This window comes from Natator depressus, chromosome 5 (assembly GCF_965152275.1).
Source record: "Natator depressus isolate rNatDep1 chromosome 5, rNatDep2.hap1, whole genome shotgun sequence".
In the NCBI taxonomy this organism is placed as follows: Eukaryota; Metazoa; Chordata; order Testudines; family Cheloniidae; genus Natator; species Natator depressus.
The window spans coordinates 52,495,676-52,510,236 of record NC_134238.1 but is presented as its reverse complement, the minus strand read 5'-3'; the positions used below and the strand labels follow the sequence as shown (position 1 = coordinate 52,510,236).

The 14,561-nt window shown below is 42.6% G+C and overlaps 1 protein-coding gene across 3 annotated transcripts in view; it reads left to right on the top strand.

Moving 5' to 3' along the window:
• Positions 1-14,561, top strand: part of HAPLN1 (hyaluronan and proteoglycan link protein 1) — a 90,597-nt gene that overhangs the window by 64,703 nt on the left and 11,333 nt on the right. For all 3 annotated transcript variants that reach the window (XM_074952820.1, XM_074952817.1, XM_074952818.1), the window contains exon 4: positions 12,981-13,283. In XM_074952820.1, the coding sequence (XP_074808921.1) occupies positions 12,981-13,283 (303 nt within the window). The remainder of the gene's footprint in view (positions 1-12,980; positions 13,284-14,561) is intronic.

The following is a 14,561-nucleotide window of genomic DNA, read 5'->3' as shown; positions in this document are numbered from 1 at the left end:
AGAGGGAATATGTTTCAGTAGTTTCCTAAGAAATGCCAAAATTTTCTTTAAAGGTTGGTAAAGTTGAATATTTTTTCCCAGCTCTAGAATTAAATAGTGCTCTAAAATACATTTGCAAATTATCTGCAAAAGCATCTGCTATATGTAGTCAATAGTTATTTCACTCAAGGGGGCTCTTGCAAACAGTGAGTTTAACATACAAATAAAATAGAAAAATCTGCGAAATGGGCCTTAAGTTTTTTGTGCTATAAATAAAGAACAACAAATTCTGATCTCATATATATTGGTAAGTCAATGGAATTACATCAGATTTTTCACTGGTGTAAATGAGATCAGAATTGACCCTGTTTTTTCCAAGGTATTCAATATTGATTTGTGTAGTGAATTGAAAAATTTTACATTCAAGAGCGCTGTGTCTGTTTTTATGGATGCCTCCCTGCTGTCCATACATGCCACCAGGTGTGTGTCTGAGAGAAGACCCTTACAGATGCCAAGTTATCTCCTGACACTGTTTAGAAAAATATCTGACTTGTGCACCTGCAAATCAATGAAGGATGTGAATCCTTGACCTTCACAGCGGGCTATTGTATGCTTTGGTATTTATTTTATTTGCAAGTAAGACTATCTCTCTGTTTGTTGAAGCCAGATATGTGGAATGGCCTTGCCTTAGTTCTCCATGTTCATTTCTCAACTCCTGGTGCATTCCATCTGTCAGTACAGAAAAACCCACATAACTTCAATGCTATTGTGAAAGGCAAAAGTATTCAACTTACATTTTTTCACCCCATCGTTATTATTAGTCTCTATCTCTTCAATATCACAGAATAATGTAACTCTTTGTTAGAGAAAATTAAACTTGTATACAGGTTAAGTCAACTAAAATTCATTTTTGGAGAGAAAAAATGAGTAGGAGGCAAAAGGCATTTGGCTTTATAGAGCAAACCCAACTTATGCAAATCCAAGCTTACGGAAAAACTTCCGTAAGCTAGAAATAGGAGGGTTTGGGTTGTTGGGTTTTTTTGCGTAATGGCCGGAGATACGTTTCCGACTTATGCAAATTTCGACTTACATAAGGGGTTCCGGAATGGAACGCTTGGGTAAGTCAGGGAGCGTCTGTATTATCCTTTTGCCAGAGGCATCCATGTACTCAGTCACATCTTTGCACAAGGAAATATTGTATTAGCGACTCAGTGCAGCTGTTCTGATTATGACACGAATCACTGAAGTGATATATCAGGTTCAGTTATTGATCAAAGAAAGTCAAACGCTGACTGACTGATACCTAGGTGAGATTCTGTGATGAGCCTCTTAGAGGCTCAAAGCCCAGGGAAAGAGGGGCTATGCTAGTCTCCCCTTCCCTTAAACAACCATGAGGGCTGCTGTATGGACCATAGTACTGCTACTACCTCCCTTATTTTAAGATGTATTGAGAGGTATTAAAATTGATACTAAGTACCATGTTGAACACTGAATTGACACTTATGATAATTGAATTGTATACTTGCAGGCAGTAGAAATGTACACATGAGAGAAAAATATATGATATGCTAAGGGAAATGGTGTTTCCCTAAAATGTCCCTTTAAAATAAAGCATTATCCCTTATTTTCACATGGTTTACCCTTATTTCCATCCAACAAAGGTGGTTACCCTAAATTCTGCCCAGAATCGTTGCCTGCTGAGATTTGACCCCCAACATGCCCCAATCACCCTCCACCCCATATCTAGTGTGACCAGACGTCCTGATATTATCAGAACCGTCCTGATATTAGGGGCTTTGTCTTATATACACAACTATCGCTCCCCTTTCCCCCCTCTGAAAAAAAGGTATCTTGATTTTTCACACTTGCCATCTGGTCATCCTGCCCGTATCAAGTGTGCTCCCTGTGCCATGGCTAGCAAAAGGTCCTGGAAGGTCAGCTTTACAGCTGTCTTTTGCAGTGCCATCACTGGGGAGAATCCTTTCTTAGATGGATATGGAGCTCTTAGGACCTCTTTACACCACTCCAGCCCTTTTATCAAACGTAAAGGGGCCAGAGTGGGGGTAAGATCTCACTGCTAATTTTCTGTCCTTAAAAAGTATTCTTCATCATATTACGAATTTGAAATCAGACGGTGCAGATCAGTGTTGCTCCTTTGAATTCAAAAAAAGAAAAGGAGTACTAGTGGCACCTTAGAGACTAACCAATTTATTTGCGCATAAGCTTTCGTGAGCTACAGCTCACTTCATCGGATGCAGCTCACAAAAGCTTATGCTTTTTGCAAATACAGACTAACACGGCTGCTACTCTGAAACCTTTGAATTCAAAGTTGACTAGTTCCCTCCTATTTAAACTGAAAAGAGTTCCAGCTCACTAGCAACTGCTGTAAGAGGAGTGTATGAAGTGATCACTTAGATAAATGAATGGGAGTTCTTGTGTGAGTGAGGGTTCTACAGTCATGCCTGTACATAAAAACGCTTGTACATGCACACAGAGCTGTGAACTTTCTGAATTAACTAGATCAATATTTGGAAGTTTTCAATATGTTAAAAAAAATAGTGATCTTTTTGATCTACCAAACGTAGCCGCTTAATAACCAAGATACACTTTCCAACATTTGTTATGAAAATGACAAATGTTTCTCCTAAGAAGATTAAATTTGATTAAACACACTTACTTTTGAAGTGAGCATATATTTAATGTGTTGTAATCCCCATACTCTCCCTTTGCGTTCCTCCATACTCATTTCTTAGCTTCACAGTGCAGGCTTTGATTGCAGTTGTATGTACCTGTACAATGCAAAAGAGATCTCTTCAGAGCAAATCAGTTTCTTGGGGGGGAAATAAAGGGTATCAGCCCATCCTTTGCTACCCCAACATTCCAGAGCTGCTACAAATAGTAAGGTCAATCTCAGAGGAGGAAAGTTCCACATCTGTAGTGCAGTGTCCTTCGATGCTAATTGGCAGAGAGACAAAACATTTATTTCCAGGAATGCCCCTGGCAGTACAAAAAAGCTAATCACTTCAATGTGAGTTTACTGTACAAAACGCTAAAGCTTTGGCTAGGTGAAGGTGTATTTATCATCTCAGTGACCTCGTCCTCTACTTCAGTTCAGATTAGTGTTGTTGTTCTTGTAGACGTATTGGACTCCTGGAAACATAATTAAAATAAACTGTCCGTAGTAATTGGACAATATTTCAATCCTAGCTTTCAGATAGCAATGTAAATAAATTCTTTTAATAATTGATATACATTTTTAAACAGCTTGCTGTATTATATATTATTCTATTTCATTTTAACAGGACAAAACTGAATACACCCAAGAATACACCAAAGAATATCACTTAGAACAGTACTTAAGTCAATTGACTCCACTTTATTAAATACTATTAATATTTTCTGTCTGCTCTCAGAAGCAGTGTAGTCAGGTGGATAGAGCATAGGTCTGGGACTCAGGAGACTTGGGTCATATTTCTGGCTCAGCCACTGGCCTGCTGGCTGACCTTGAGGAAGTCACGTCACTGCTCTCTGCCTCAGTTTATCTATCTGTAAAATGGGGATAATGAGACTTACTGCCTTTGTAAAGTACTTTGAGACCTACTGACAAATAGCATAAAAGCTAGGTATTATTACATTACTTATAAGCAAAAGCCAGATGGCATAAAGCTTACATTTAATGTTCTTTACTTCAGCTCTTCCCCTATATTTAGGGCCCTACCAAATTCACGGTCCATTTTTTGTAAATTTCATGCTCATAGCATTTTAAAAATCTTGAATTTCATGGTTTCATATATTTAAATCTTAACTGTCATGGTGTTGTAACAAAGCATAAATATGTATTTAAAAACAGCAAGATATAAACATATAAAGCTCTTAAATCAGCATTTCTCAAACTGGGGGGGGGGGGGCCTGACCCAAGAGAAGGGCGCAAAGCTATTGTGTGTGTGTGTGTGAGGGGGGTGTCACTGTATTGGCACCCTTGCCTCTGCACTGCCTTCAGATTTGGGTGGCCAGAGAGCAGTGCAGTGATCAGGAGCAGTGCAGACATAAGGTTGGCACTACACCAAACTCTCCGGCTCCCCAGCTCTGAAGGCAGCACAGAAGTAAGGGTGGCAATATCGTCCCCCTGCCCCCACCACACACACACAATAGCCTTACAGTCCCTTTTGGGTCAGGACCCCACTTTGAGAAATACTGTGTACTTTTGTATACATTTACGCTCTAGTATAGTATAGGGTAAAAGTACACAAAAGACCAGCTTTCATGGGGGAGACCGGATTTCTCGGTCTGTGATACGTTTTTCATGGTCATGAATATGGTAGAGCCCTACCTATGTTTTAATGTTGATGTAATGATATCCAATTGAGCTCTTCACATTTTCATTACATACAGTACTCTGCACCCTGGGCTAACAGTAGTATTGTAATATTTTCCTCTTAATTTATGTCTAGCTCACAGTGGATCTGTAATTGAAATAAATATTCTTCTATGTGCATACTTTTAAATTCACACACCCACAAACTACTTTAAAATAATATTAAAAATCCACTTCTGTGCTGCTGCCTATAGTGAATCTTGTCTGCAGTGTAGCTGTAGCCGTGCTGTGCCAGTATATTAGACACACAAGGTAGGTGAGGCAATCTTTTATGCGACCCAGTTGGTTCATTAAAAGATATTACCTCACCCACTTTGTCTCTCTGTAGTGAATTTTGTTGGGATTGCACAGAAAATCCCTTTTGTTGTTCCCCTTCTCTGGCTCATCCCTTTTTGTATTTCTAGACAACACCTATCACATCATGGGGAGCTACTGCAAAGAAATATATGCATTGTTATTACTATTGTTTATTAGAGTTTCAGTACTGTGCATGGATATATATATATATAGTCAATCAGACAACTGCTTTTGGTCATCCGTGCTCTACTCCTGGGGGAATTCTGTGCCACTGCACAGAATTCATGTCTCCCACAGATTTCTTTGCTTCCCCGCAGAAAAATTACTTTCTGATGAGGAAGCAAAGGGAAGCCACAGGAGCGGTCATGCACCTCTCCCCAGCAGCACGGGTGCATCCTTTGGGGCACACAGAGCAGCTGGTAGAGAGGTAAATTACTGCGGAGGGAGGGGAGGGGAGGGGACAGGGGGCTGGTGGCTTGCTCAGACCCATGTGGGGGCCATGTCAGACCCATGTGGGGTCAGGTCAGACCCACCCTTTGACTGCCCAACCCCTGTGCATCAGAATCCTCATACCCAAACCCCACTGCTAAGCCTTACCCCTGCACCCATAACCCCTACCCCTGCACAGAGCCCCCCATACTTGAACTCCCACTCCATCAAGCTCCACCCCCGACATCTGGCTGTGGATCCTATCCTGTGCTGGGCTCAGCTGCTAGTCCTGGCTGGGCTGGGAGTAGGGGAGGAGTTCACTTTCCCAGCATGAAGTGGCTAGGGCTGGCAGGCAGACCCACCCTCAGAAACCTCTCCTGGCTGCAGAAAGCTCCCTCCCCACACTTTCTGCCTTCATCACTCCTCAGCTGCAGGGGGAGGTGTCACTGTATGGTGAGCTGCTCCCCCATCCACCCAACCTCCATGAATCTGGACCCCCCCATACCCAGACCCCCTTGCTGAGCCTCACCCCCCTGCATTCAGAACCTCCCACTGGGCCCACCTGCTGAGCTCACCCCCCCCCACCGATACCCAGAACTCCCCACCGAGTCCCCCATACCCAAACCCCCACCATGCCGAGCCTCACCCCCTGCATCCAGATCCCCATCCCTGCACCCAGACCACACCTCCGCTGAGCCCCCACCTCAAACCCCAACCCCGATGAGCCCCACTCCCCTATGCACCTGAACCAACTTGACAAGCCACCCCACACCTGAACCCCCATCCATTGAGCCCCAACCAGCTGCACCTGGGCCCCCACCCCACGCTCTACTGAGCCCCATTCCCCCACCCCCAGACTGCCCCTGCCAACCCCATCCACCCACACCCAGACCTCCCCCCCGCTGAGCCCCAACTTCCTTCACTTGGATCCCCCACTGAGTTCCATTGCCCCTGCACCCAGAACCCCACGAGCCCCTGTGCATCCAGATCCCTCCCCCCTCCCACACACAGACCCTCCTACTAAGCCACCTGCACCCAGATTGCCCCATCCAGAACCTTTTCACCCCACACCTGGTTTCCCCCCTCCACCCCATGCCCCTCCACACTTGGCTCTTGCTGGACTAAGCCTGTCTGCCCACACCTGGCGTGCCTGGCACAGAGGGGCAGGGCCCTAGGGTGTTTCTGGGGCAGGCCCAGCCCTTGCTCTGTGTCAGGGTCAGGTGCAGCCTCACCGCTGAGTCCATGTCCTCGGGGTGGGGAGGGCGAGGGCTGCTGAGTGATCTCCCACCTCCATGCAGCCAGTGCTCCCCACTGCCATGCTGGAGCCTCCACATTTATTTATTTATTTATTAATAACGAATAAAATTTGCAGAATTTTAAAATGTGCCCAGAGTTTTTATTTTTTTTAGTGCATAATTCAGGCAGGAGTAATGTTCAAGAAAGATGAAATCATATTGGAACAGGGGCAGAGAACTGCTGCTAGGATGATCGGGGGAAAGGAGGTCTTATCTTATAAGAGGAGACTGGAAGAGCTTGGCTTGTTTAATCTAGCAAAATGAAGGCTGAGAGGTGATATGATTATGTTATAAATACATCTGCAGGGTAGACACCAGGGAAGGTGAAGAGCTATTTAAGCTAAGGGACAAAGAACAAAGAGGCATTAAACTGCCCATGAACAAATTAGAAGAAGGTTTTAATCATCAGAAGGGTGAGGTCTGGAACAGCCTCCTAACAGGAGTTGTTGGGGTAAACAACTTAATTAGTGTTAAGTGAAAGCTGGACAAATATATGATTGGGATTGTATGATGAGGTTTCTTCTCATGGTGGGAGGCAGCGCTCGCGAGCTTTGGGAGTCCCTTCTGCTTTATAAGCTATGTTCCTAAATCTCATGCTTCAGAGCTTCAGCTGGTCACCTGCAGGTAGGGTGACCAGATGTTCTGATTTTATAGGGACAGTCCCGATATTCTGGGCTTTTTCTTATATAGGCACCTATTACCACCCCACCCCCATCCTGATTTTTCACACTTTCTATCTGGTCACTCTACCTTCAGGAGTCAGGAAGGGATTCTCCCTCCATCCTTCCTCCAGAGGGTTTGGGGCTTTTTTTGTCTCCTTCCTCTGAAGCACGAGGCATGTCCATGGCTGGAGATGGGACGCTGGATGGGGTGGATCAGGGCACTGATGTGATACCAAGCATTCTCCCTCTCAGGTATGTAGCTGGCTGGTTCTTGCTCACATGCTCAAAGTCTAAAACTGATCATCATCTGTGGGGTCAAGAAGGAATTTTCCTCCAGGTCAGCTTGGCAGTAACCTTGGAATTTTTTAGCATTTTTCTGAAGCATGTGTGTGCAGATTTCTTGCTGAGATTATCTGGGTATATGTCATTTAATCAATTCCTTGATATTGCAAGTGCCTCGGATACTGGTGCACTTTGACCCCTCCTATTCTCTGCCTGTGGCACATAATAGTTTAATCTCTTGCAGGCTGTAATGCTTTGGTCTAATTTTGGTTGCTGGGTTTAGTGTGTGTGTACTGTGTGGTATTGGTGGGCTGTGATATTCAGGAGGTCAGACTAGATGATCTGGTGGTCTCCTCTGGCCTTAAACTCTATGACTAACTGCTTTTGAAATAAATGGAATAGCATAGCTAAATCTCCATACATCACACTGGAAATGTGTTCAGAAGAGTCTGGCTTTTAATACCCATTGAAATTGAAATATGGTTTGAATTATATATGCGATTGAGACTACTTCCAAAAGAAAAGTTTAGCATAGCTTCCAATGAATTCCCTTTCATGCAGCTCATAAAGCTTCTGCCTGTGAACCAAACAAGTCCCACTTTGCACCTCTGCTGAGCTGTTATGGAAGTCAAATAAAGAATCCATACATTTTGTTGCTGAGGTGAAAGGGTCTGGCACACAGTCTCCTACAAAACCTGCCAGGATTACGGGAGAGTGGAGCCACTTGATGAACTGGCTGCCCAGTGATGGCTAGATCATCTGGGATCCATGGAGCAGTGTGAGAATGCCCAGCAGCCCAAAAAGTATAGCAGACTGGGAGACGGAGATGGATTCTGAAGGCGAGAGAAGGAGTTTCCATGTTCACTCTGAATTATAAAAACATGAAGTGGAAAATGCTGCTTAGGCCATCTAGTGTATCCCCCTGCCAGTGTAAGGTTGCTCCCTGCAGTACAGTATATAGGGAGCCTTACTGTATCCTGTGTTGACTCTGGCTACAAGAAGCCTTGCGTTTCTGTTTAGACTAGAACTAAAGGAAGCCTATTTCTTTACTCTGGCTATGGATAGCCTCTCCACACTCCCACCCACATCTAGGCTAACAGAATTTTGGGTTGTCGCCTTCTGTCTCTAAATACAATGGTCACCCATACAAGCTTGCTGACTGCATATAATGGTACCTCAGTAGATCCACGACTCCTATTTACTGCTGTCATTACAGTCCTATTTAAGGTTACTTCATTGTGTAAGGCACAATTGTGATGGTTTTAAGGGTGACTAGTGTAAACTGCACTTGTTTACACTAGGAGCATGACACAAGCGACTAGAGAATTTAAGAAGGCTAATACTGGGTTTGTATTTAGAAATATTGTATTACATTAGAAGCACAAATGTAATTGGCACTTCTCAAACAGGCCTGTTCATTTAAGATGGATTTGCAAAAGTTCCTTAGGCACCCAATTCCCACTGATTTTCAATGGGATTTGGGCACCCAGCTCCCATAAACTTGATCAAAAATCCCATCCCTTAATACATGCGTAAAGAAAGCATTTCTCAGCCAGAATAAAGAGTAAACGTAATAGGCTTCCTTCTCCTGGTATCTCCTCTACTGGTATACAAAGTAATAGACTTCCTTCTACTGGTATCTCGAGACCCCAGATGGAAGATGAGATTAAAGAAGGATGGGGAGGGAATGTAGCCATCAGTTGTTGTCAGTAGTTTTCAATGCACTGAGTTTAATAGGAGTTTGAATGTGCACTGTGAATGTTCACGAGCCAAAGATCTGTCTGAATAGTACCAATATTCATATTATTGGGTGAATTTGATATTTCTCATCCCTAGCTAATTACAATCATTGCACTCACTTCATTTCCCCCTCCCCCCGAGAATCATTAGGTGATTCGGCACTTTCCTTAGCTCACCAGAAGTATTGCAGGAAATACAGTTCTGTACTGTAGTGTCACAGGGTAGTCAGTGAATTTGGTTGTCATGTGAGCAACAGTACTTCTACACAAAAGGGTGAATTTTATGGGGAGAAACTCAGCACTAAAGTCCAATCCTTAAAGGTATTTAGGCACCTAACTCCCATTAAAATCAATGGGAATTAGGTTCCTGGGTACTTTTGACGAAGTGGGCCCAACTGTGTTCCTTTTCCCTTTTTCTCTTTCTAAATATTTATTTGACTAAGCTTGCAGTAAAAGCCAAAGCATGTGTTTGTCCACTAAAATGAATCATTCAAATAAACACAGGAATGTTTATTGAAATGTGCATTACTTCAATTAGTTGTCATGCTAACTTAATGGACTCATTCTAATTTCCGTTACAATCACCAGTTCTCAGGACTCTGATTTAATAAGTACAGAATCCTAAAACAAGTGCGATTGTGGGTCTGTCATTTAATTACAAATATCTTCAACAGCAACCTGAAGTGGCCTTGGTTCTTCTTGACCTTCTTCAGATGTAAAGAGAAGACAAACTGTTCTTTGAGAGGGTATATTTAAGTGAACTGAGTACTTATGAAAGGTCCTATATTGACAGTACTATAAATGGTGGTGTTGTAGCTGTGTCACTCCCAGGGAAGTAGAAAGAGAAGGTGGATGAGGTAACATCTTTTACTGCACCAACTTGTGTTGGTGAGAGAGAGCTTGAAAGCTTGACTCTCTAGTATTGTAAATGTGTAATGCTCGAAGGATTTCTAACCTGCTTCACCAAAGTGAGGAGTTGCACCACTGAGGTCAATAGAGGTACACAGGTTTGGGGCCCTGACCTTCCACAAGTCATATCAATGTTCCAACAAATTGGCATGATGAACTCCTCCAGGATTAAGGTAGACGGTTGCAAATAAGCTTCCTACAAAGAAAAATCCCTTGGGTGGGTGGTAGAAGCACATAGATAGTGTGGTCAGCATGTTTTTTGTCTTGGAGGACTTACATTTGACATGGTGACATGGAAAAAAGGGTGGGAAGCGAAATCACAATGCAGTTCTTTTTAGTGAATCAGGGGCAAGGCTAAAGATGAGAATTATCATAACCACTACATTTGGTGGGGACATGCCAGACTCTTACCAGCATAAGATTTATGTGGTATTTAAAGTGCCCAAAGAGGTATCTATAGGCAGAAAAAGACAAATACACAAGGAACTGTCTTCCTTTTCCCCAAATCCTAAACTGAATTTATCACCATTATGGAGAGGAGACGTTATCTAGTCATGGGATGAGATACGGACTATAAATCAGGAGTTTTTGATTCCATTTCCAGCTCTGGAAAAATGTAACCTTCAGGATGGTCTTTTGCTCCATCCAAATATGTATGTGATGGATTGTCGTATAGAGATCGGTGACAAGAACTGAAGCTGAAGATGTTAGGTAACTAACTAGTGCACAAAAGCATAGGAAGGGTAACTGCAGTAGTAGAGAGGTTTGTAATATAGGTCATCCCTATTAATTCAACATTAAAAGCTATAGGGAAAGAAGGCACAGCATCAGTAGATAACAATTAAATACAAGGTAAAGTGGAGCTACACAAAGCCTGGATCACAGGACAAATCCAGCCTAAACTATCATATAAATCACCCTTAGACAGCATCTCTGTGTAACTGCAGAGGGAAGTCAGTTTCATCAATTGCAGGTTTTTATTGTAAATGAACTCCAACAAAAAGCAACTTCTAATCTGTTGAGGAAGATACACCCACAAGATAATATTACAGTTGTGCGCATATTTCTGTGTTAAAACATTATAGCCAAAATTATTAAATGTGAGTGGAAACATTAAGCACCTAAATCCATAGTTTGCCACTTAAATAAAATTGTATTTTACAGCAGTACACAATACCTAAAGATCCTAAACTCACATCAACAATAGTCACTGGGCGGTCCGGTCACTGCTCAGCACCTCTGAAAATGAGGTTTTTTTCCATGCCTGCTTGTGGATTTAGGTACCCAACTTGGACTGTTCACATTTATATGCAGAATAGATACAATCCTTGTTTCTGGTAAATTGCCAGCATTACCCTCAGTAGTTCAATCCTTGGACACCCCTAACGTAAAATGAATAACAAGGAAAAAGAGATCCAGAATGAATTTAAACATGTAGAATATGTATACCTTATTATTTAAGATATCATAGTTAATAACATGATATGTATTACCTTTATTTTCATAGTTTACAGTTCCGAATAGCTAGTAATTTAAGCTTCTTAAACAGAAGAGACTTGCGAAGGATAAGAAAATTAGCAACTAGAGTTCAAGAATAGGGAGAGAATAAAAAGAAAGGTAGATTTCTATTTAATCTTGGTGCCTTTTGGCCCTTCTCCTAATGCTCCATCTCAACCCCAACTTCCTCCCCACCCTACTCTACTCTGTTCTACAGTTGAGCAGAAAACTTCAGCTCTGGATCTTGTTTGGATCAGGTATTTTGTTTCACCTTATAGAGCCTGGGCTGATGAACTTTGTCTGCTGAATTCAGATCCGAGATAGGTTTTGAAACCCTACCAAAATCTGGGATGCTGTGATCCAAGCTTTTGCGTTAGTGCTATCTCTGCTCTTCACTGAATTTTATCAGAGCCAGCTGGGGAGGTCTCTTCTGAGATGTTGTCTGCCATGTCTCTCCTGTGTCCAGCTGTGATTTTTTTGATTGAAGTGCAGTGGGAAAATCTACAGGGTTGAGGGGGGTGAGTGAGTGTCAATAAATATTGCTGTTCAGACAATACTGAAATTTCCCTAGGTTCCTCTGTCTCTACTTAGATACTCCTTCTTTTTAAACCGAAGTTATCTGTGTTGTATCCCTCTTCAAAGGCTAAGACCTGATCTCAGAGTTTGGGCCAGTCAATGATTGGTCGTCATGTGTTGTGAGGAAACGTCCCACAACCTTGTGTTCCCTACACTTGGGCCAGCCACAATCTCTGCTCGCACTCCTCTGAATGCCGTCTGGCTATGCTGTTAGCCGCCCAAAAGGGGACAGGGAGAAGGTGGCACCCCAAATCCTCCATGGTGGCTAGCAGAACTGTCTGGCTGTGCAGGAGAACATGTGCTGCATCCCCTTCCAAGGTGTGGCAGCAGAAAGGGGGAGATGCCTCTCTCTGTGCTGCCGCCATTGAGGGGCTGTGGCTAAAACCCACACTATAGCCATTTAACAGGATCAGCTGACCATTCTTTTAAATGGTCCCTTAAACTAAACCCACTAAAAATAATCCATTGATTTTCCTTGCTTGCTTTGACATTTTCCTTCTAAAGATCTCCAATCCCTTAACCACTGCTGCTGCCCTCCTCTGACCTAACTGCAGTTTGTCTGCATGTGGTTGGTAATAAGGTATGCAGAATAGAATGCTGTCAGAATGTGCAAGGGTGAGGTTCTGGTGTCAGTACAAAGGCTGCAGCTGAGAGCAGGAGACAGAACTGGTGAGGTTCCAGCAAGAAAGAGTGTGAGGCTATCACGCAGGGAAGCCTGCCATGTCAGGAGATAGTCAGACAATGTTCTCAGACCAAACAGCTGATTTGCTGACAGAGAATTTCCCTAGAAATAAAATCACCAGTTGCCGTTATATTATTCTGGCATCTCACATAGTTAACCTTAAATTTGTCCTTTTGAGGCCAGTAAATGATGTTCCCCTCTGTTGTGTTTTTATATGGTTAAACAGCTAATAGCCTTCTTTCTTCCTTTCTGATGTAGGTGTTGTATTCCCTTACTTTCCACGGCTGGGCCGCTATAACCTAAACTTCCACGAGGCTCAGCAAGCTTGTCTGGACCAAGATTCTCTTATCGCCTCCTTTGACCAATTGTATGATGCATGGAGGTCGGGGCTGGATTGGTGTAATGCAGGCTGGCTCAACGATGGATCAGTTCAGTACCCTATCACCAAACCCAGAGAGCCCTGCGGAGGAAAGAACACAGTGCCTGGAGTCAGGAATTATGGGTTCTGGGATAAAGATAAAAGCAGATATGATGTTTTCTGTTTTACATCAAACTTCAATGGTAAGAGTTTTGAATCATTTCTGTGCTTCAGAAAATAAACTAACTCCAAAGGTGCTGAAAAGCAGCAAGAGATATTTGATTTGTCAAAGTGCATGTTAGTTTTGGAAAGTGTTATCACTGAATTTATGAGGAAATGAGTCTGAAGTGGAAAAAGAACAAATTTTGCCACGTTTTCATGTCATTCATTTTTAAAAGCAATAGTCAGAATGAATATTGGCAGCACATTCATGTTTCTCTGTTTTCATTCCTAGAAATTTGTGCAGGTATGTTCCACATTGATACACTGCCTAGTTTATTTAAGTTAAAGCAATGGAGAAATCAGTGTTTCCTTTCATTGAGTTGCCCCCTTAAGTAAATAGTGAGAATATACTACAAGTTAAAAACCTACCAAAAGGTAAAAAACTACAAGGAACAAGTGTGATTAGGAATTCACTGTTCCTACGTAACTTTAATGCCACTTTATACTCTCTAATAAAGTATCAAACAGTTCCATTTTGTATGGTAACCCTCTCCTAACAAGGGCATACCATATTTGACAGGGTAACAATGGGGGAATGGGGGGGGGGAAAGTGGTAGATGTGGTATATCTTGACTTTAGTAAGTCTTTTGATACTGTCTCACATGACCTTCTCATAGACTAGGGAAATACAACCTAGATGGCACTACTATAAGGTGGGTGCAGAACTGGTTGGAAAACTGTTCCTAGAGAGTAGTTATCAGTGATTTACAGTCAAGCTGGAAAGGCATAATGAGTGGGGTCCCACAGGGATCAGTTCTGGGTCTGGTTCTGGTCAATATCTTCATCAATGATTTAGATAATGGCATAGAGAGTAAACTTATAAAGTTTGTGGATGGTACCAAGTTGGGAGGGGTTGCAAGTGCTTTGGAGGATAGGATTAAAATTCAAAATGATCTGGACAAACTGGAGAAATGGTCTGGAGTAAATAGGATAAAATTCAATAAGGATAAATGCAAAATACTCCACTTAAGAAGGAACAATCAGTTGCACACATACAAAATGGGAAATGCTGCCTAGGAAGGAGAACTGCAGAAAGGCATCTGGGGGTCATAGTGGAGCAAAAACTAAATATGAGTCAACGGTATAACACTGTTGCAAAAAAGCAAACATCATTCTGGGATGTATTGGCAGGAGTGTTGTAAGCAAGACACGAGAAGTAATTCTTCTGCTCTACTCCACACTGATTAAGCCTCAGCTGGAGTATTGTGTCCAGTTCTGGGTGCCACAAATTAGAAAAAGTCCAGAGAAGAGCAACAAAA